Genomic DNA, 23743 nt, shown 5'->3' with positions numbered 1-23743 from the left:
TACAGAAGAAAGTCAGGAAAATTGAGTCCATGTCTCCCATATGAAGCTATAAAAATGGTTTATTGCATGGGAAACACACTGGATAATTTGCTACAGATAAAGAGAAGTCACTGGTGAACAAATTCCTGGCATAATAATAAAGGATTAGGTTTTATTTTAAAAGAAATTACTTTATTCAGCGTGACTTTGGTATCAACTGAAGTAAAATGATGGTTTTTTTAATCAGATCATCCTGAGTAGTCTAGGAATGTATTTTATAAGCAATAGCATCAGAATATAAATCAAAACACTGCATCCTTTTCTGTAGAAAACAGTTCTGTGTTATTCTAATTCAGCAAGCACTTGCCTATTTTTACCCAAGAAGTAAAGGACCAAAGCAAGACACAAGAATAGATCACACCACAAATATTTAGGATTCACTTGCTACTATTCTTGTTTTCCTACAAAGGCTGTCCCAGGGTCCAGCCTGACAAAGCTCACCAGCTCTAAACCTAACACTGCTAATTCCTAACATTACAGATTATTCTCATTCTGTATGTATGATGCTAGGTAGATTTTGAATTTGTTCCAGCTGACTCCACCAATTACACCACTCAACAGCTGGGGCATATGATAACTTGGCAACCTGATAATACACTAAATGAATTCAAACTCCGTAACCAAGACGCTCCATTAGAAATAAAAAATCAAAATAACCCCTCTTTTATTCAGATAGGAACACAAAATGCTTTCCACAATGCATTATTTCAGAAAAACATAACTGTGCTTTTCAAGTTAGTGAACTGACACTCCCTATTCAAAGCCTCCAATTCTTTTCTGATTAGATCAGCCCCCATAGCAAGTCATCAGGATAATAAGTACTGTAGTGAAGTCATCGTATTGGAAACTGATGGGAAATCATAACCAGCTTCAAAACACACCAGGAAACAATGAGTTTTCCAGGTCTCCAGCTTTTCATGGAAGAATACATTGGCCTACACTCTTACTTTCCCTTCCAAGACTAAATGAAACACAAAACATCTATAAAGCCAAATACAAACTGATGACCTAAGCATTTTAAACTCACAGAAAATGAAGGAAATAACCCTCACTTTTTCCGATGAAATCACAGACATGCTGCTTGAAAGAAGTGTACATTTAAATCCAATACTGGCGGTTCCATTATGATTAAAATAAAATGTGATTTAAAAACACAGTGGACTTCAGGTCTTTAATCGCCTTAAATTTCCAAAGGCAAATAGAGACAAGCTTTGAAATGATGTCTGCTTCCCAGGACCAGTCAAATCAGCAGTTTGGCTATTTCTGTTTCCAGACACCTGAAAGCACCCACGTGTCACTGACACCAATTCATACAGCTATGTATGTTCTCATACGCACAAAACATAAACACTTCACAACATTCCAGGGTTTTTTTCTTTCTGGCCTTATAGAACACACATGTGTTTCTTTGGTAAGATTTAATAGACTACATTGTAAGATTTCTCATTTTTCAAGTTCTGGAGACAGCTGATTAAGAATCATATTAAAAAGAAAAGATGAGGGCAAACGTGAGTATATTACACACACACACACACTCAGAGATGCCACCGATGTGCTCTAACCTAAAATATCATTGCACTTGCTCAGTGGCAGAGTTCAATGGACACAACAGGGTCTTAGCACAAAGGAATTCTGATGGTGTTGTTGACAGCATTCTACACACTTCAGGATTCCAATTATAAAAATATACACAAGAAAGAGATAAAACATAGCTGTGGGTACATTTTGAGCTATGGGGGATCTGGAATTTTATTATTTCCTTTAGGATCTCATATTTCTGTTTTCCACTATGAGAAAACTAAACACATTTCAGCCATATAATCCTATTCAAGATATAAAAAAGTCAGTGCAAATATTCAATAGATCCCAACCCATGTGAAATCTAGCTATGAAATAGGTTAACTATTCACTGCTAACCTACCCAGGCAGTGTGTGCCACCCTAGGGTGAGTTTCAGAAGTCACAATAAGAAGCCAGTGTGCAGACACGTAAAAACGCGTCTCCAGAGAGATGACTATTGAGAAAGGAGCGACTTCTAGTTTACCTACAATAGTATTGCAATATATAAAGCAATCATAACACTGAATTATCAATGCTTGGATTAGGTTGGCATAGAATCCCCTAAACACAATGGATACACACAGAATATCATGTCAAAATACACTTCTTTCCACTTGAATATAGAATTAACTCAGGGACTGAAGTCGCTTGCCCACTGCCCTATGAAGCAATTTTACCAAACATCAGGATAGGTGTGCACAATCACAAGCCACAGACTTTTTAAAATAAGTACTATTATTTTAAGGAAAATGGTTTCATGAAGCTCTCTGCGGCCAAAAGCCCACGTATTTAAGAATCCAAGGACGCTTTTTATATGGAGCTAACCAACGCACTATGTCAAGTAGGGGCGGCACTGCTTTCAAGAATCCCACGGAGAAATCGACCGGTACCCACCCTCCCATGCACGAATCATGATTATACGTAGTGCTTCAGAGACTCTACCAGGGAGAAAAAACGGGAAAGAAAACGCAATGAACTTCTTGGAAATCCAAACCTTTCCCCTTCCACCACCCACTCCTCACTCTACAGGGTGTCTGCAGACCCTCGACCACCCCCAGCACCCTCCCTGTGTTAGAGGTACTACTGAAGGTCATCCGAAATGACTTGGTTCATTCCCAAGACTGGCCAGACACCTGTTTACTTGTGCCCAAGCCATTGTGACTCTGGTTAAGGAGAGGTGACAGCTGCCCCGTTAGGTTGTGCCAAGCCTCCCAGCGTCAGCGCGGGGTGGGGGCCCACGTACCTTTGTACCTCTCCAGGACATCCTCGTAGGCCTGGAGGTATTCCTGCTCCTCCACGTACAGGTAAGCAGCAGGGGAGAGGTAACCCGCCATGCCGAAGTTGAAATAAACGATGACTGCTCAATTCCCCTCTCCCCTCCCCACTTGTAACCCTGGGACAGTGCAGTAATCAGCAAGATGCAGCCTTGAGAACTGGAAAAGAGGAAGAAGCGGCAGGCAGGGGGAAGAGCGCCGAAGCCTGAAAACGCAGAGCTCGAGGGGGCGACCGGCGCCGCCCGAGCCGGCGAAGGAAACGCCCAGGCCCCCTAGTGGGCCGCGGGTGCTGAGCCGCCCGGCTCCCGGGGAGCCAGAGTCCCTCTCGGGTTTCAGCAGCAGCAAATCTCTGCCAGCCTGCGGGCGGCGCCGGGCAGCGCGGCGGCGGCGGGCGGGGGACGGCGAGCGCCCGGACCCTCTCAGCCGGCGCCCGCGCTCTCCTGGCCCCGCGCGCCGCGCCCGCACCGGGTCGGGTCGGGCCGCGCCGAGGCCGCGGCGGCGAAGCGGGAGGTCGGGCGCGCTGCCTCCGCCTGGGATGCTGCGCGGCGCATCTGCGGCATTTCCTGGCCGCCGCGCTGCAGACACTCGCCCGCGCCCCGCGAGCGAGGGGGGCGGGAGGGAGGGAGGGAGAGAGCGAGGCGGGTGGAGGACGGAAGGGAGGGGGCGAGCGCGGTCAGCACCCCGGGAGCCTCGGCCCCTCCCTTCCAGGCAGAGCCGCAGCGCCCCGGGCCCCCTCCCCCTGCCCGCCCACCCGGCTTCAGCGCGCCGCCAAGCACGCCCGCCGCCCGGACACGGGCTGCCCGGCCCCGGATCCCCCCCGCCCCAGGGCGAGGTTTCTATTTGGGATCCACAACAGGTGCCCGGGAAACAAAGCCTCAGATGCGCGCGCGGCCCCCTGCCGAGGAGCCAGCGGCTCTTCCCCGGAAAGGGCTAAACAAGAGTATTGGAAACACTTTTTTTTTTCAGTGTTATCTAATGGCACAGGAGGTCAGTGCAGTAGCACAGGGCGGGCAGGGCACGGGGGTCCACGACCAGGGGCATCCCGGGACGGGGCAGGACGGCTTCTGCAGGTGGTCCGGCGCATCAGGGCCTGACAGCCGGGCCGCGCCCGCGCCTGCGCACGCCGCCACCCCGCGGCAGCCCGAGGACCAGCCGGCGGTCCCTCCCTTCTGCCCCCCAGAGCCCGCCGGCGCATCTGCTTGCTGGGCTCCACCGCGGGCCTGTCAGCTCACAACAACCCCAGATTACTTTTGTCTCCTGCCTCCTTCTCTCTACTTAGTATTCATACCGCATAGGACCAACCTCCACTGAATTCAAATGGAGACCGTGCCCTTATATGTGATATATCGCCCAGTAAAGTGGGTCAGTTTAAGGCTCCATGTAAATGGATGTGCTGAACAGTAATGGCTGAAGTCCGGCTGTCTGAGATAATGCATCTTGGCTCACCCAGATGGTGTAACACGAGCTGCTTCTCATCAGTAAAATGCAGCTGACTAACTCATAAGTTGTGATGATAAATGAAGTTTAGGACAGTGTCCAGCAGACAGTAAGTGCTATCTTAGTGTTGTTACTATTATTAGGTAAACTAGCTTATTGGGAACCCTGAAACCTATGTCAACTTTACCTCCATCCAAATCTTCTCCCCCATTTCCTCTTCTCAAATGTACTGATCTTTTGCCCTGCATGATGCTTTTTTTATTCTTTTTTTCTTTTTTAGCATGGGATGTTGTGAACTCGGGACCACATCCATTCATTCCTGGGAGCAGATGAATTACTCTTGGAAAACATTATGTATTCTCGAAAAAAAAAATTCAAATCACATTGAAATTTAAGTGCTCAACTCCTCAGCAAATTGTGCTAACTTTGTTACTCCAAACCAGACCACATCTCTCTTTTATATCCCCTAACCAACTGTTTCACCACCTGACTTTGATCCCTTACCAATGAGCCTTTTGAACCATTGAAGTTTGTTTTCCTATGTTGTCCATGAAATAACCAACATTAGTCCATGAAATCACCAAGACCTATCATACACTTTCTTGAAGTGAAACAGTCAGCGGTTAGATACAAAAAGCGTATTTGATTTTCAGGTCACACATGTGTAGACGCAGGTCTCAAAACCATCCAGCCTCCCTTGTGGTGAGGAAGGTCGCTGAAGGCAGTGAGAGTCCTCCTCAGAGGCTGACCCCCAGTGTGAGGAACACAGCTCCCAACAAAGCAGATTTAACTGGCTGTTTTTGGAGCCTGCAGAGAAACAGAAGAGCATTGGCATGGTTTGCAAAAACAGCCTTTACCTCATGCATTCTCGGAATGGCAATATTAGGTGGATACGCTAATAATAATACTGCATTCCAGCAGGAGCCAAAGTATCCTAGTGAAGAGCCTGGTCGCTGGATTCAAGACTGCCTGACTTCAGACCTCAATTCTACCACTTCTTAGCCACACTAGCAGGAGCTTTCCCTTCCTTTCTGACCACAAAAGGGGGAAAACCATAACTACTTCATACATTCACTGGGAGGCCTAAGTGCGATAATATAGGTAAGTGTTTAGAAGAGCACCTGCCCATGAGCAAGCTGTTCTTGACAGAGCATTCTCTCTATGCCAAAGTGTAAGCAAAATGTTTTGCATCCATCATCTTACTTATCTTGACAACGATGACCTTTTTTATAAAGAAACTGGAGCTTAGAAAGCTCAATAAAGTGACCAAGCTAAACCCAACTACTGGATAGGAGAAATTAAGATCCAAGTTCACTCGCATCAATTACAACTTCAAGAATTCTTATTCAAGCTGAGTTTACCTTTCTAGATACTCTATGACTGAAAAATCCAACTTACAGGATCCTGTAGTTTGGGACTCATGCTGTGGTACAGCTAGATAAGCTGCCACATGCTGTTTAGTATGAACAATATAGGTACCGGTTCAAGTCCCAGGTGCTTCCACTTCCGTCCAGCAACCTGCTAATGCACCTGGGAAAGCAGTGGAAGATGTCCCTGGTTCTTGGGCCCCTGCACCCACATGGGAGATGAAGAGGAAGTTCCTAACTCCTGTCTCCTGGTTCATCCTGGCCCAGTCTCAGCTATTGAGGCCATTTGGGGAGTGAGTCAGCATATGAAAGATCTCTATCTCTCCCTTTCTCTCTCTTTCTTTTTTTTCTTTCCTTCTCTCTAGCACATGAAAGATCTCCCCACCCCCACCCTTTAATTCTAACTTTCAGATAAATGAACAAAAACCATAGAAATATATCCTGTAGCTAAGAGATGATCTATAAAAAGCATTTATATAGTGATTGTGTTGTAGCACAGTGGGTTAGGCCAGCTTTAAGTAAAGTCCCTGGTTGCTCCACTTCTGATCCAGTTCCCTGTTGATACACCAGGAAAAGCTCCAAAAGATGAGCCAAGTCCTTAAGCCTCTGGTTGGCACTGCCTTGAGAGACCTGGACAGAGTTTCAGGTTCTCAGTTTAGGTCTGACCCAGCTGTTGTAACCATCAGAAAGTGAACCAATAGAATGGAAGATATTTTTCTCCCACTCTCTCTAACATTGCCTTTCAAATAAATCAATGATTTTTAATATTATAAAATCACAATAAATACAAAAACACTATAAAAAAAATATGGTGGGCCCAGCACAGTAGCCCAATTACTAAAGCCCTCGCCTTGCACACGCCAGGATCCCAAATGGGCACCAGTCCTAACCCTGGCGGCCCCACTTCCCATCCAACTCCTTGCTTGTGGCCTGGGAAAGTGGCCAATGACAGCCCCAAAGCCTTGGGACCCTGCACCCACGCAGGAGACCCAGAAGACACTCCTGGCTTTGGATTGGCTCAGTTCCAGCTGTTGAAGCCACTTGGGGAGTGACTTAGCAGACAGAAGATTTTCCTGTCTCTCCTCTCTCTTTATATCTGACTTTCCAATAAAAATAAATAAATCTTAAAAAAAAGAAAAGAAAAGAAAGAAAATGTGGGGCCAGCACTGTGGCATAACACGTAACACTACTGCCTGCAACACTGGCATCCTATATGGGCTCCAATTCAAGTCCTGGCTGCTCCACTTTTATCCAACTCCCTGATAATGTGCATAGGAAAAGCAGCAAAAGATGACCCCAATGCTTGGGCCCCTGCAGCCCTGTGAGAGAACTAGATGAAGTTCCTGGCTTCAGCCTGACCCAGAGCTGGTCACTGCAACCATTTGCAGAGTGAGTCAGCAGATAGACGATGCTCTCTGTCACTCCACCTTTCAAATAAACAAACATCAAAAAAAATCTGTGCATCATTCCCTACCATTACACACAGCATTAAGAGCCCAGCTGCCTCAGTACTAGACGAAGCACCCTTACAATTTCTGCCACTCCTCCTAAGCCCTATGCTTGGCTACACACATTACTTGCAGTTCCCATTTAAACACTTATCCCAGTGTTTGTTCTTGTAGTTCCATCCATCTCAAGTGACCTTTGCTTTCATCCTAATTCTATCAAGCTCAATTGGCACCTCCTCTCAGAATGCTCAGGGCACCTCCCATCCTCCTTCTGCTTCCAAGTTAATTAGACTCCAGTCCGAGTACTTTCACTATGAGATGAGTAAACCCCCAACACCGCACTGTTGTCTAACAACCTATCCATTTTTCTTATTAGACCACAACTTTTTAAAGGCCAAACTACGTGCTATTCTTCATTTTCTTTCTGAGACTCAGTAAGTACTTGTTAAATATGGATGCACTGAGATATCCCACAGCTCATGAAATCTTTTTGACCCAGTAGATATCTTCACCATCAGTTCTATTTTTATGAGCTTAAAGACAAATGAAGATATAAACTTTCCAGCTTCTAATTACTAAGCACTAAATGCCACAGATATCCTCACACCATTTCTTAACTTCTTCCCATCCCTTTGGGGCACAAATTTCAGAGATAGGAGTGAGTTTTGAGGCTATTAAAAATATATATAATAAAATCAGAACTTGATATTCCAGTGTGTTTTCAAACTCCACAGCACTAAATCCCCGATGGCTACAGTGGATGACCAATGGCAAATTTAACATATATGTCAACTTCATAATTCAGCCATAGTAAGAATTAAGCAGATATTTCTGGATAGCCTCTATCTTCCAGGCATAATTAGTTATGATTATAGCAAACAGCTCCAATAGTATCCTTCCACACTATCTGTTGTTGCATTTTGCTTTATACTGTTTTGTGAAGAATCACTATAATTCTAAGTTTGTTCACTATGAGATCTCAAGTGAATCAACTGTCACCAATTTCATACCTTCCCCACAAGCTCCTGGAGCATTTTACCATGAACATGACATGGCTCTGCCCTAACAGGTCCACAGCTCGCTAACATTAACTGTGTGCACACCACATCCCATTAAAATTTTGGTTCTTCCATTACTTCCTCACGTAAACTGAAGATTCATACCAACTGCACTAGACTTCCTGCCCAGCAGTATTTCACAACTCATTTAATCCCATTCCCTTGTCAAACGCCCACTCTGTCCTTCTTAACTCCCCTTTTCAATACCAAAAGCAAAAATAGCCATCTCTACCACCATTTCCAAAACTTAAGGCCAGAAGGGTCTTCTACCTTCCTTTGAACCCAGCTCCTGACAAATGTGCCTAGTAAGGAAACAGAAGGTGGCTCAAGTGCTTAAGGCTCTGGCACCCATGGGAGAGACCGAGAGGCACCTGCTGGCTCTAGCGCCCTGGCACCTGGCCATGCCCTGGCCTTTGCTGCTGAAGGAGTGAACCAGCAGACAAAACAGCTGATCACTTGCTCTCTCTCTCACCTTTATCCACACCCACACACTCCCAGCTGGGCCACCGTGTGTGTGTGTGTGTGTGTGTGTGTGTGTGTGTCCCTATCCCTCATTCTCTTTCTGCAACTCTGTTTTCAAATAAATAAGTAAATCCTTACGAAACTCCTGGTTCCAGGCTGCAGCCTGGCCCAGTCCTGGACACCACAGCCAGCTGGGCAGTGAACCAACAAATGGGAGATCTCTCTGTGTGTATATGTCTGTGTGTATCTCTCTGCATATCTCTCTGTGCTTCTCCTTCTGTATCTCTGACCTGTATGTCTCTCCTTCTCTCTCTGTAACTCTTTCAAATAAACAAACAAATAAATCTTTTTAAAAAGGCACAGTGCATTTGGGGCCAGCATTGTAGCAGAGCACATTAAGCAACCACTTGCAACACCCACACATCCCATATTGGAGTGATGGTTGCAGTCCTGGCTACTCTGCCTCCAATCTAGCTAGCTCCCTGGGAAGATAGCAGATGACGCCCCAAATACTGGGGGCTCTGGCTACCCACAAATGAGACCCCGATTGAGTCCTGAGCTCCTAATTTCAGACTGGTCCAGTCCTGTATGTTGTGGCCACTTGTGAAGTGATGCAGTAGATGCAAGCACTCAGGGTGTGTGTGTCTGTATCTGTGTGCGTGTGTGTGTGTGTTTCTTTATCATTCACCCTTTCAAATAAACAAGTAAGTCCCTTTTAGGGGGAAAAAAGGCATAGTATTGAATGCTGCTTTGGTGAGGCCAGACTTGATACCAGGTCCCAACAACTTTTCTTGCACACCCTTTCTGTCGAGCTGAACATCTGGTATGGGCAGTGTCCTCCCCTCTATCAGGAGTCTCCAACCTGCAGGAGGGCTCTTAGCTAGGCAAGGAGGCAGGCCTCAGTGACTAAACACTTTTTGGTACTAGCACGCGGTGGTGAGAGCCTGGGCTGCCCCAAGATTCAAAGGCTACCCCTGGCTCACTCTCACTTGGCTCTGAATCAGCTTCCCTCCTCTCTCCTCCTGCCTTTTCCGGCTCCACCCCTCCCCTTCAAAGGCCTGCTTGAGCCCAGCCAGCATCTCACAACAGCAACCAGAAGAAGCTCAAGGCTGTTGCCCCAGAAACCCTCACTGGAGAATGGCTGACTGGAACTGTTTGTTTTTCCCGTAATCAGAAAATCCCATTGGGGGGAACCTAAGGGGGACTCTGCTACCTCAGGAGCTGGAATCCGAGCTGATCTCCTTGGAAAAAGAGAAACATCCCAACTTCACATGGTAGTAGGAAGCAAAAGAAAATGTGGGACCATCTCCCACCCTGACCCCAGAGTTAAAGAGTGATAGAAAGCATAGGTAAAGAAGCTTGGAACTCTAGCTGCAGAAACCAACTCAAAAACCATCTGCCCTCTGGCCTCTGTAACAGCAAAATAATGAAGACACAGTCCATCCTGTTTGATGACCACTTCCAAAAGGGAAAATAGACCTACCCTGAGGCACTGGCACCTCCACCCAGAGAAGCCACTCGATACGTGCAGAAGACATACACTCACACATAAGCCACACTGGTAGTGCAGGTGGGCAGGGTGCTTTTCAAAGAGTTCTCAGCTTTCAGCTGGGTAAAACAAGCCTTGCTTCAGCTCTCGCCTATACTGGCAATGCAAGAGAACACCAGGTAACAACACAGAACAGAAACACTGGCACCTCCTGGATATTAATTAATCAGGAATGCACACTGGGTAAACACTCAAAAGCAATAGCCACTGAAAGCTGCCATGGACACATGATGCTGACAGAGAGACAACATTATAAAAAAAAAATTTTTTTTAAATGACATCCCAATTGCTGCAACCCTGGATACCCAAAAGCAGGAAGCTGCGTAGCTCGGGGCTCCTGGGCAAAAATGAAAATGAATGCTGCTGTCTTGCCATTCCAGTAAATACGCTCGGAACCACTGGAGTTAATACTGTCAGATTGTCTCATATATATAGGAGAGTTTAATGCCAATGACCGTCAATATTTCCTTGCATCTCAAATGTATTGATTCATCCAACCAGAAGGCAGAGCCAAACAGCTTAGTCACCAAGCAGGCAGGGAAATTGTTCTATCAGTAAAAGGAGGCACAAAGTAAACACAGTCATCCTCCTCACCCCCACCCTGAGAAAAAAATCTCTGCCCAGTGCATCAGCTCCCGGGGAGGGCTCTCAGGGCACTCAAGGGTGAATTTCGGCAACTCTCACCCCCCCACTTCACCTCCGCCTTCCCCAGACGCTCCTACCTGCTATCCGAAGCACAGCCCTCTCGGCAGGGTCCAGCACTGAGCCCCCTTGAATCTTCCTCTTTGATCTCTCATGTTTAGGCAAATTCCAGGGTAAGGTGTCTCCGGGAGCTGGAGATGCTGAGCCAGATTTCTGGCTGAAATCATCCTCATCAGAAAAATCCGCAGAGGAAGACATAGAGCAGCGATAGGACGCGTTCCCGGAACTCTATGGAAGATGACACAAGGGGGGAAAAAAGCATAAACAGCAAAATACTCATGCAGGATCATTGATTGCAACAGCCAACCTCCCCTCAATCCCCACCCCAATCTCCTCCGCCCTGTGCACCCCATGCCGGGTCTGGCATCCTGCACAGTCCTCAGAGCTGAGGGGACACACACAGACACAAACCCGAAACCCCGCGCTCACCATCTTTGCTGGGTCAAGTCTCGGATCGCAGAAATGATACCTAGGAAGTTCCAACACATTCGGATTTGCACGGAAGCAGTGTGTGGCCTGCGGTCCGGCCACCAGCTCACAAATGACTGGCCCAACAATGAAGCCAGAATCAACAGCCTTCCTGGTCCAAATCTATAGTATTTGGCTCCCCCACCCGGACAGGAGAGACATTTTCCAAGCTGACACTGCTGCTGGTTAATTCATTAACACAACTTAACTCTAAGTTTCAAAAACAAAGCACAAACACAGGATGTCGGGTCCCGATTCCTTTCCGTTTTAAGCCGCCCCGACACGGGGAGACTCCTTTCTGACTGGTATTAAGCTCCAGGATCTTCTGATTTATTTTTCGCCAGGCAACTCAAGCAGGCTCCCAGAAAAGAGCAAGGAGGGAGGAAGGGCTGATTCTGAGAAGAGCCTTCTCTTAAGACAGGGAGAACACAAAAGACTGTTTTCAGAAGCCGAAGGCAGCGCCAATAAACAAACATCTGAACTCAGTTTGGAGTTCCTGAGATAATTTAAACTTCGAGCAAGTAACAGCTGCCAATAATGTAAATGAGAATGATGCAGTGCAGTGACAGGAAACAGAGCCCGACTCAGCTCCTGGTCATTACACAGTGAAACAAGAAACATGATGCTTTCACCAAAGCACTTGGCCTGAAGGTTAGTCCTGCTTTCACGGAACAAGACCACATCTACACAGTCACATCCTGGGTAAAAGGGTTATGTCTGCCGCACAGCAAAAAAGCCCAAGATGTTATCCCTCAATTCTTTATTGGGTTATGTTTGTGATCATTCAAAGAGCCACTGGCTTACTAAGAAAGCTGAGCAGTGAACAGGGTTACAGATAAAGCCTCCGAGAGGAGTCTTCACTCTCCCACTCCCCTCCCACGCCGCCCAGGAACTGCATCTTACTGAGGCTCACGGTCAAGAGTATGATTTGAATGCCCGTAGGCTGGAACTACTGACCCCCAAGCAGCAAGCTGCAGGCACTGAGGCGTGCTTCAATGCGAGCAGAAACACTGAGCTGCTCACAAAAGCAGTGGCAACCACCGCACAGGCTGTACGAGCTTCGTGCAATGTGGTCACTCAAGGCTCATGAAATAGACTATCACTGACCCAAAGCCCCTGACCTTGTCTCTGTTGATACTGTCATTCAGCTGCACATCATCGACACCATCATTTAAAAAGTTCACTTAGCATTTTCCATACAGTGCATACAATGACGTGAAATTTCGAATGTGAAATTTCATTATCTTGGATGATTACATTTATTTACATTTTTGCATATTTTCCTAGTGACAATAAGTCATTAGCAAACTTAAAGCAATTAAGTAAATCATACTGGTTTTCTGTAGTGTAGCTAGCAATATCCCCTGGAGAGCTGTGAGTGGCATTAAGTAAGTCTCAGCATGCTAGTACCAACCCAATTTATTTTTCATGTTTTTTAGCCTGCACTCTTGAGGTTTTGTTCCAGTCAGCATCTGTGAAAAGAGGTGACATTCATAAAGACTTTGGAAAGGCTATTGCATTTCTTCCACTGCTCCTTGTTTTTCTTAAAATGGCTTTCTACTTGTCCTTACTTAAGGTCAATCTTTATCTGGGAGATTGTATTTCTTACTGTCTGCATTATTTTTGTGAGAATACTAATTTGTTTAATTTCACAAACTTGGTGGATAATTGTTAAAGACCTGCTTCTCTCCAAAACCCACTGGTTATTGATTTTTGTAGAATAATTTTTGTTAATGGTCAGAGTCTCAGCTGATTGAACTACACAATGTGATTAATGCCATGACATAAACACTATTAATCACATGCAGCCAGATGGGAACAGTTACTACCCGGTACCCAAGGGTGATGCCTGCTGCCGCCTCTAATGCAGCAGTATCACTGGTAAACAGACAAGGGGGGAAAGTAGGACAAGACAATCAGCAGCTTGGTGATCCATCACCCACACATTAACTGAGGAAACTCATACGTTTACATTCATGTATGGAAAAGTCTCCCCCAACCTCCATAAATCAAACATTTTAACAGTTAGAGTACTAGATATTATCCCTAAAAACTTCCATAAACGTTCTTTTAAGATTCAGGTTGAACTATACAAAGCAAACCTAACTGTAATACTGAAAATTGACAACAGATTTAAATGAGATGTCTTTGAAGCAGATTGATCATATAAAATTATTACATTCTTTAGTGATTTGAAATGACTTACTAAGTCATGTCACTATCTGGGTTGGTGGCCAGAGAGAATACTGTGGAAGTTCAGTTCTCTTTCTGTTTGTTTGGGTTCTCCAAACATTCAGAGACTAAAGTCCGATGAAGGGCTTAGGAGCACAGGACGAAGGAAACAGGCTCTGGTGACAGCAAAAGCCCCTGGTTCCTCTGATCGGTCACTCTGGTTGCCTAAATTTGATTTCTGCTGAAATACAAGTGTCACTGTCCCATCAATAAGCGACTGTCCAAAGAAACTACAATACAGCCATGCTTCATTGCAGGAAAAGGATGTGTCTGAGACGTCCATCATTAGGCAACTTCTTTCTTCACTGTGGAGATTGTACTCATCTATTTCTACAGACTTAGATGGCACTGCTGACCACACATCCAGGTGATCTGGCGTGTGTATGTATATAGAGATGCTACAGCCTTCTGCCCCCCAAGCCTGGATGAGCAAAGTAGCAGGAGATTAAAAGAATAAGAGAAAATATACAATAGAGAGACATGGTTAACACAAGATGATAGAAGGTCATTGCCTTGCTATCCACCATACTATGCTATAGTAAACTTTTTTAAAAATATAGATAGAAGAGGCATATTCCAATGCCTTTCCAATAAAAATATATATATAAAATATATAAAAAAATTCCTTGCTAATCTGCCTGAAAAAGCAGCAGGAGATGAATCAAGTACTTAGACTCCTGTCACTCAAATGGGAGACCCAAATAAGACTCCAAGCCTCAGCCTGGCCCAGCTCTGGCTTAGGCAGCTATCTAGGGAGTGAACCAGTGGCTGGACATTTTCTCCCCCTCACTGACTCTTTTTCTTTGTAACTCAGTCTTTAAATATTTAATATTTAAAAGATAATGTTAGCATAGGTCACAATGTTTTCAACATTTGACTTCATTTTCATAATGGCCCCGGAGTTGCCTTTTCATTGACGTGACACTCCCCAGCCCCCCTCAGAAAAAATCTGTGCTTGAATCTTCCACAACTTAGTTATTATGGCAGTTTTAACAACTGAATTAGTTCACCAAAGTTTTAACTAACTTTCCTAACAGCCAAGTCATTCACATTGCATAAAAACAACCCAAATTTCCAAGACCCAGGATAATAACATAATCTAACATTTTTAGAAGGGGATCTTAACAATAACTTCGTTAATTAAAACCCCGGTGGGGGAGCTGAGATAAGTACAATAGAGCTGCTGAAGTTGGACACTGCCCAGCCTTAGCACCCAGAGCTTAGAAAAGTGCCAGGAAATGTTGGCAGTAGGCATTCTCTGAAGGCAATGGAGAAACAAGTGCAGAGATAAGGATATGTAAAACAGCCAAACTTTTAGAATCTCAGAAGCAGGAAAGTAAACTTTCATAAACCCGAACACTTACATTTGTGTACATTTCTTCACATGCAGTACAAAAAGAAAACAATTCAAGAAAAAAACAAAGCACATTAGAAAAAAACCTTATTGGGGCCCCAACATGGTAACCTAGTGGCTAAAGTCCTCGCCTTACATGTGCCAGGATCCCATGTGAGCACCGGTTCATGTTTCAGCTGCTCTACTTCCCTTCCAGGTCCCTGTTTGTGGCCTAGGAAAGACGCTGAGGATGACCCAAAGCCTTGGGATCCCAAACCCACGCAGGAGACCCAGAAGACACTCCTGGCTCCTGGCTTTGGATAGGCTCAACTCCAACTGTTGCAGCCACTTGAGGAGTGAACCGGCAAACAGAAGATCTTTTCTCTTGGTCTCTCCTTTTCTCTGTAAGTCTGACTTTCCAATAACTATGTAAATCTAAAAAAAAAAAATAAAAGAAGGAAAAACTTTTTGTAGAGGACTTGACAACTCCTAGATTCTTCCAAAAGGTCAATGTCATGGAAAGAAATACATATGCTAGAAAAATTGATCTCATAGAAGAGAGTACATTAGTAGTCATTAGAGGCTGGGAAGGTGAGGATGGGAAGACAGAAAACTATGCTTTAAAGACTTTTAATGTATTTGAGAAGTAGAGTAACAGAGAGAAAGAAGAAAAGGAGGAAGACGAGGAGGAAGTGAAGAAGAGAGGCAGAGACGGTGAATCTTCCATCTGTTTACTCCGCAAACACCAGAGCAACAGCAGGCGTTGAGCCAGCTGAAGCCAGGAATTGGGAACTCTGTCTCCCATGTGGCAAGGACCCAAAACCTGAGCCATCATCGGTTGCCTTCCCAGGCAATGAAGACATGGTGATAGCTTACATCTAGGCATCTTCTAATAGATTTTCTTCCCAGAGAAGTTCCACAAACAGCGGCCTATATCAACAAGTCACCCAAGAAAGGTGAGCCACATACCCTGCACCTCAGCGTTAATCAGACAGACTGACAGCATTTCTTCTTTGTTATTCATTTAACACAACCAGGCTCTGTGAACATAGAGTGGGCTCAGTGTCACATAATTTTTGACATTTTATGTAAATAAAATATCCACAAAATATATAAGGATCATACATCCAACTTGAGTTAAAATAGCCTTCATTAAGGAGATACACATCTAACCTGTTATATAAAAAAAATATATGGTAAGGCCCAAGATTGTCATTATATAAATTTTTTTAAAAATTTCAGAAATAAGTCAAAAAGCATAAGTAGTATCAGGCATACGAGCCTGGCACTTGGACACTTCTACACGGCATTATCTGGGTTCCATTCCCTGCATCAGCTCCTCACTCCAACTTCTTATTCATGAACACTCCAGGAGCAATAGTGATGGCTCATGTCCTTGACTTCATGTACCCACGTGGGAGACCTAGACTGCACTGCCATTCTCTATTTGACCAGTGATGAGCATCTTGGCCATTGTGAGGAAAGCTGCAATCAAGGCAGATAACACTTTGGCAAATAACTTCACTTTGCCATTAAAGAGCTTGGCTTTGAATTCTAGTCAATATTGGCTTAATAATATGATATTCTAGGAAATTTCTCTTATCTCAGTTCAACCTAATCAGCTATCTCATTTATTGAGTAGCGATAACCAAGGTTTACACCAAGCATTTCCCCTCACATCTTATTGAATGCTCACTGCAACCCAATAAGAAAACTGATTTTCTAGGAGATTGAGAAACTTGTCCATAGTCATTCTGTCACAGCAAGGAGGAGCAGGATTCCATTTGGAGCCTTGTGACCCCAAAATCTGTGCACTCAACCACATGGTACTAACTGCCCTAAAATGCAGCCCCCCAGCACTAGAGGAATATATAACCTGCTCACAGTCCTCTGTGATATTGCCATATTTTTAGGGATCCCAAAATAACTGGACTGTTCAGTACTATGTCCAACACATAGAGATTACCAGAAGAAAGAAGTCAGGTTACAATAAGGAAAATATCCAAAATGTACAAGTCTTCACCTGAAGAGTTTTGTGTACACCAAGCACCCTCTTACTCCAAAGGGTTAAGTCTTTCACTCACTCACTCTTTGGACTTTTCTCACACAGGGAGCCTACATATATCTCCCCAAATAACTTCAAAAGTAAGAAAAGAAAAAACTAGGTCAAACATCAAAATACCAAATTTTTCTAAAATTAGAACCTTCTTTCAAAAATTTCAGGGACCTTTTTATTTTTGCCATGTCCACATTAATCAAATCATATCAAAAGTACAGAGACAGAGATATTACATTTGTGTATCTATGTGCAATCTTTCCAAACATAGCAAGGGTATCGTAAGTAACTTGCCTAAAATAAAAGCAAAGTAGATCTCCAATATAGAAGTACATTAAGGAAATCAATATGGCAGAATAAGGTAAGAACACGTTTAAATGGACGGAGAAACATTTATTCAGGATGAAGCAGAGAAGACACATTCCAGGAAATAGAAGAGGACAGAACAACAGCAGAGGGGTACTTGGGGGTACTTGGAGACTGACAGACGCAGGAAAGCAGGGGAGACAATGATATGCTATTGCATTGATTGATACTCCAGTGGCATTCAGCTAACGGTGATCTGAACTCCACCAGCAACCAGAACTCCACCAGCAAACAGGTGGGAAGGGACTTGCACTGGGAGCCTGCGAGGTGAACCCAGACAAAGAACTGTCTGTCCTGCTGGTCCATTTGATTTGACCAGGAGCAGAGACACAGCAGCAGATCCCAGATGAGCAGTGTGAGAACAGGGTGGATTTCACAGCCCAGTCAGCCCCCTAGAGCTGAGTTGGGCGCCATTTTGCTTAAGGAGTGCAGGGCCTGGTCTCCCAAGGGTTAACTCCACAGCTTAGCTTGTTTCTGAGGGATAAAAGGATGGGCAATCTGGGCCTTCTGCATTTAGCCCCTGGCTTGACTGCAACTTCCTCTTCCCTGCTTCCCCTTTTTATGATGCCCCCAGGGGAGCTTAGGAGTTGACTGAGCATTGGGATAATACTGGGAGGAACTAGGAAGAATATAAAAGAGGCAGGCTTACCCCAAATAAACGGCATTCTGTTTACAAGAGTGACCCATTGTGTGTTGTCTTTTTTGTAACCCTAGTCCCTCCGCTCAGGCTCCACTCTGGGTACAGGTACGCTGTGGCGGTGACGCGGGCGTTGCAAACAAAGGAGGCAAAGGCAAGGGAAAGGACTGAGCACACTGAGCTGGAAGTGAACTCATTTCTGACTCAGTGAACTGCATCAACGTGGCATTCTACAGGTTCCACCCAAGACAGGTCTGGGTAGCCCTCAGACCTGAGGGCCAGCAGATTAAGAACTCTAGTAGTGGGATGTCAGGCGCCATTTTGTACACTGTGACAAAAGCTTTAGGACTGCAAGGGACAACAGTGAACTGCGCATGTGCTGAGCTCGTGAGATTTCACTGAGTTCTGTGGATTGCACTGGTTCCACAGGAAAATAATACTGACTGTGGCACCATACCAGTCAAAATAGGTCCGTGTGGCACCCAGACCTAATGTCCAACAGGTTCTGGCAAGATCAGTGCCACCAACAACCTAGCTATAGAGGACACCTGGTGTCTCCCTAATCCGGAAGTGGGAGAAAGGTTACAGAATCAACGGTGCAGCCTCAGCACAGTATCACAGGAGTGGGCATTGGTGAGCAAGGAGTTGGGGCTATGGAGTTCTTGGTGGAAATCTAACATGAGAACCCAGACCTAGAACTTGCTGGAGGGAGTGGTACAAGTGGCTGCAAGCAAAGAGTTGCGTACCAACTGCAATAAGTAAAATTGCATTGTAGACCTGTGCGTGACACAGCTTAGAAACCTGCCCCAAGGAGAAGACTCTGCTAACCAGAAGTGCAATAACCAAGAGCAAAAGAAAAGACAAAAGCACAATGAATATTACTGAAAACTCCCCTGCAAAGGAGCAAAACCCTATGCCAACCTCAGAGTTAACTGAGGAAGACATCAAGAAAATGGGGGACACAGAATTCAGAAAACTCATTTTAAAGCTTCTGATCAACAACGAGAAGCACATACAAGAAGAGTTCAAAGAATTTAAGGAATATTTTACACAAGCAACAGCAGCAATAAAGCAAATCCAGGCTGATATATTAGAAATTAAGAACACAGTAGAGCAAATTAAAAGTACAGTGGAGAGTCTCCAAAATAGAATGAAGCAAGCAGAAGAAAGAATCTCAGAATTGGAAGATATTTCCTGTCATCAGGGGAAGCAAACAAAAAGCTGGAAGCAGAGCTGGATCAGGCCAAAAAAAGTATTCAAGAATTGAAAGACACTATTAACAGGCAAATTGAAGAGTTACGGGAGTCCCAGAGGTGCAGAAAGAAAAACTGGTTTTACAAATATATTTAATGAAATAATAAAGGAAAATTTCCCTCATCTGGAGAAAGAATTGGGAAACAAGTTCCAGGAGGGACACAGAACTCCCAACAGGCTTGATCAAAAGAGATCTTCACCAAGACACATGATCATCAAGCCCTCTTCAATTGAACCTAAGGAAAAGATCCTTAAATGCGCACGTCAAAAAAATTAATTGACATATAAAGGAATACCAATTAAACTCACAGGAAACTCTACAGCCAAGAAGAGAATGGAGTGACATATTCCAGATCCTAAAGGAAAAAAATTGTCGGCCTAGGATAACATATCCAGCAAGCTTTCTTTTGTCTTTGAAAAAATGACATAAAATTCTTCCACATTAAAGAAAAGTTAAAAGAATTTGCCTCTTCCAAACCTGCCCTACAAATAATTCTTAAAGATGTTCTCTTGAGAGAGAAGAGGAATAGCACCAAACAAAACCAAAGGCAAATGAGAACATCCCAATAAAATGACAACAGAAGCCTAAACCAATGAACAACCCATTCCTAAAATGACAGGACCAAAGTACCACCCACACATTAACCCTGAATGTAAATGGCTTAAGCTCAATCAAGCGTCATAGATTAGTAGACTGAATTAAAAAACAAAACCCATGTATTTACTGTCTAGAAGAGACACATTTCACCAACAAAAATCAGCGGAAACTATGTCACATGGGTTTTAATGTTTTCTATCAGTTTCACCTCCTCAAAACATTTTCGTCTGATGAAATTCTTCAGTGACTCATAAACCATACAGTAGCATCATTTTCTGCAAGAAGGTTTTTGATTTTCATTTCTTCAGCTACACATTAGTCATTTAGTAGCATGTTATTTAAATTTGTGGTGGTGTTAATTTTTTTGGCTTCCAATTGTTGATTTTGTTTTGTGGCTTTTCATTTAAGGGGATGTATAGTAACTGTGTAATGGAGACTGTCATATCTAGTAACGTTATTCAACTTCATGGCATTGTAAATTTCTATTTTTCTTTCTATTGTTGACTCTGTATTGTGACTTTTCATTTGAGGGGATATACAGTAGCTGTGAAATGGAGACTAACATATCCAGATGTGAAGATACAATGTAGTATTCATTTCTACTTCCAGACAAAGATGAACTTACAATGAAACTGTTTACTGTATCTTGACAATAGGATGCTGGACTCTCTACCATTGTCCATGCCTGCAATGATGGACATATGACTGTGTATGAATAACTATAGTACTGATATAGAGGAACTAGGTGGGGAGGGGAGGAATTGGGGCTGGGGTAGTGGAAATACCAGGAGCCTATGGAACTGTATCATAAAATGATAATAATAATAATAAAATGTAAAAAAAGAAGTACATTAGGAAGACAAATGTTTAAAAAAAAACACACCCCGGGCCCGGCAGCGTAGCCTAGCAGCTAAAGTCCTCACCTTGAACGTGCCAGGATCCCATATGGGCGCCGGTTCTAATCCCGGAAGCTCCACTTCCCATCCAGCTCCCTGCTTGTGGCCTGGGAAAGCAGTCGAGGACGGCCCAAGGATTTGGGACACTGCACCCGCGTGGGAGACCCAGAAGAGGTTCCAGGTTCCCGGCTTCGGATCGGCGCACACCGCCCATTGCGGCTCACTTGGGAAGTGAATCATCGGACGGAGGATCTTCCTCTCTGTCTCTCCTCCTCTCTGTATATCCGACTTTGCAATAAAATAAATAAATCTTAAAAAAAAAAAACACACCCCATTAACTAGTTTTTAAAGACTCATTTATTTATTTATTTGAAAGGCAAAGAGAGAGTATATGAGACTGATATTTCATCTGCTTCATTTCCCAAATGGCCCCAATGGCCAGGGCTGGGCCAGGCCAAAGCCAGAACCCAAGATCTCCATTAGGGTTTCATTTCCCCCACAGGTGGACGGTCCTAGCACTTGGGTCATTTTTATATTTTAAATGGAGGTTCATTTATGCCAATCAATTAAAGGTTTCTTCCTTGGAGGAACCTGAACTCTAACGAAGAAACCAGAGGTGACACAGCAGCTAACCCACAATGACATATCATCAACTTGTCTTTATGTATTAGGCTTAAAAATTATGTCTCCCAGTGGCATAATACACACATGTACATAAAAATGTGGTTTATAGCAAAAAGTCCACTAGGAGGTACATTCTGAGTCAAAAACCCTAGAGCATCTAAGTCCTTTCAGAAACCAGGATAGAGATACAGGTATTTGCTCGCTCTCTCTCTCCCTCATCCAAGGGTAGGTACACTAAACTGCCAAATGCCAATACAGCCAATAAATAGATGTAGCCAATGTAGCCTATTCACTTTTCAGAGCAAATTAATGGCAAACATTCAAAATGCACTATGCTTGCTTAGCAATATATTTACTTAGCAAAATCCACTTTATGGAAAGGACATTCACTTTCCAATGTGACATAGTCTTTACCTGCTCTACTTTTTACATTTATGATATGAGGCCCTTATATGCATATGAGGTTAGGTCTCTGGAATAATTCAAGGGATGAATGACATTGTTGCATTCAGAGGGCAAAGGAGATGACCACAAACTTTTAGTGCATGGCATCCCCACTGACCCCTCCTGAGGAGACCAAGGCTGTTCCAAGGGCTCTAAGTGAAAACCCTCTGCTACCTTATGCCACAACTGACAGCAGTCACGGAGCAGTGCCTGAATGCAAGAAGGTCTAGTGCCTTTGAGTTGCTTTGTGGCTAACTCAGCTCAGCTGAGAGGCTAGTAAACCAATCTGCTGCCTTCCCCCATGGAAACAAATGTAAATGTATTCTAAGTGCCCTTAACTGAAACTTGGATTCCCCCCCTCCTATCCCAGGATCTGCCAGTCTTAGAATACCTAAGATCCCTGTGGACCAATGATGTGGCTCACGGGCCCTTCATCTGCACTAAGGACTGCCTCAGGTATCACTCTGTCTTTGTGACAGATCTCACTTTCACAAGGTGAACTGGGGCCTATCCATTCCTGGCTTTACCCCTAGGGGAAGCTACATGGCAGAGCAGGAGGCAGAATCAGCCTGCAAGAACACTTGGCTTTTATTTTCCACAAGCAAAAAAGCAACTGAGGTTAGGGTTGCAGGCAAAAGCAGAGGTCTTTAGAAAAAAGATATTCTTTGGCCTAAAACATAGCAGCCTTTAGTCAGAGGAAGCATTGGTGGGTCCTGCAGCATGGGTTTTTAGAATCCCAGGAAGAGCCCCAGAAAGAGAGCTGCCTAGGATGCCCAGCAGGACAGACCATAGGGTTAATCTTCCCAAAGACCTCTGTGTCTGAGAATCATCCAGAAACACGCTAAGGCGAGATGGTGGGGTGTGGGGCACAAATGTTTCCTGCCATTCCCTGACTCCTGGGTTTCATACAGGGCCACCCCCAACCCCTACACCCCCCAACAGAACCTTAACACAACTCTGAAGTGAAGACTGGGCATAATATGAGATGTCGGAGCCAGAGCCTGAGTCGAGTTGCAAAGTACACAGAGAATACATAGTGGACCACCTCCCCTTTCCTGCAGCCCTGCTGACCCTAAAAGAGCACTTCAGAGTTTTTCTTTCTCGTCCTTTTCTCTACAGGGGATTTCAGATGGTCTAATAGCTTCCTCCAACAACAATATAAAGCAAAGAATTTTATTAGATATCTGTGTCCAGGAAACACTGACAAATTCCATTAGAAAAGTGCATGCACACCACACACACACACACATACACACACACACACACACCCCACATGGAGCCAACGCTGTAAGACAATGATTTAAGCTGCTGCCTTCAGTGCCAGCATCCCATCCACTTTAGATCAAGCTTCCTGCTAATGTGCCCGTGAAAGCAGCAGCAGATGGCCCAAGGACTTGGGCCCAGGTACCCTGTGGGAGACCCAGAGGAGTTTCCTGGCTCCTGACTTCAGATAAGGCCAGGTCTGGCGAATGCAGCCATTTGTGGAGTGAGCCAGCAGATGGAAGACCTCTCTGCCTCTCCTGCTTTCTCTGTGACTCTGCCTTTAAAATAAATAAAAAATAAATCTTCAGTGAGGCTGGCATCCCATATCAGAATTTTGAACCACATCCTAGGCGCTCTGCTTCCAATCCAGCTTCCTGCCAATGCATCTCAGAAGACAGTAGAACACGACATGGCTGTCTGCCCACCTATATGAGAGACCGGATTGGAGTTCCTGGCTCCCAGCTCTCAGCCCAGCTATTGTAGCCATATGGTGTGAAATCAGGGAATAAAAAAACCCCTCTGCCCCTCTTTATGTCTGTCCCTCTCTATCATTATTTTGAATAAATTGTTTTTTTAAAAGGAAAGCAAAAAACATACCACAGAATATATAACTAACTACTCCCTTACATTCCACCTTTTTCTCCATAGTGCGGGAATCAGCTAGAGATGTAGCAGGT

The 23743-nt window shown here is 44.5% G+C and overlaps 1 protein-coding gene across 13 annotated transcripts in view; it reads right to left on the bottom strand.

Moving 5' to 3' along the window:
• Positions 1–23743, bottom strand: part of DST (dystonin) — a 434986-nt gene that overhangs the window by 338686 nt on the left and 72557 nt on the right. For 5 of the 13 annotated variants that reach the window (XM_058661874.1, XM_058661883.1, XM_058661921.1 and 2 more), the window contains exon 4: positions 10916–11123. In XM_058661874.1, coding sequence (XP_058517857.1) covers positions 10916–11123 — 208 coding nt within the window. Of the gene's footprint in view, positions 1–2841; positions 3042–10915; positions 11124–23743 lie in introns of those variants that run through there. The other 8 variants (XM_058661897.1, XM_058661889.1, XM_058661916.1 and 5 more) reach the window with 2 other exon arrangements.

This window comes from Ochotona princeps, chromosome 1, assembly GCF_030435755.1.
Source record: "Ochotona princeps isolate mOchPri1 chromosome 1, mOchPri1.hap1, whole genome shotgun sequence".
Classification (NCBI taxonomy): domain Eukaryota; kingdom Metazoa; phylum Chordata; class Mammalia; order Lagomorpha; family Ochotonidae; genus Ochotona; species Ochotona princeps.
Note: the sequence above shows the minus strand (reverse complement) of the source record. Positions and strands in the feature narration are given on the sequence as shown.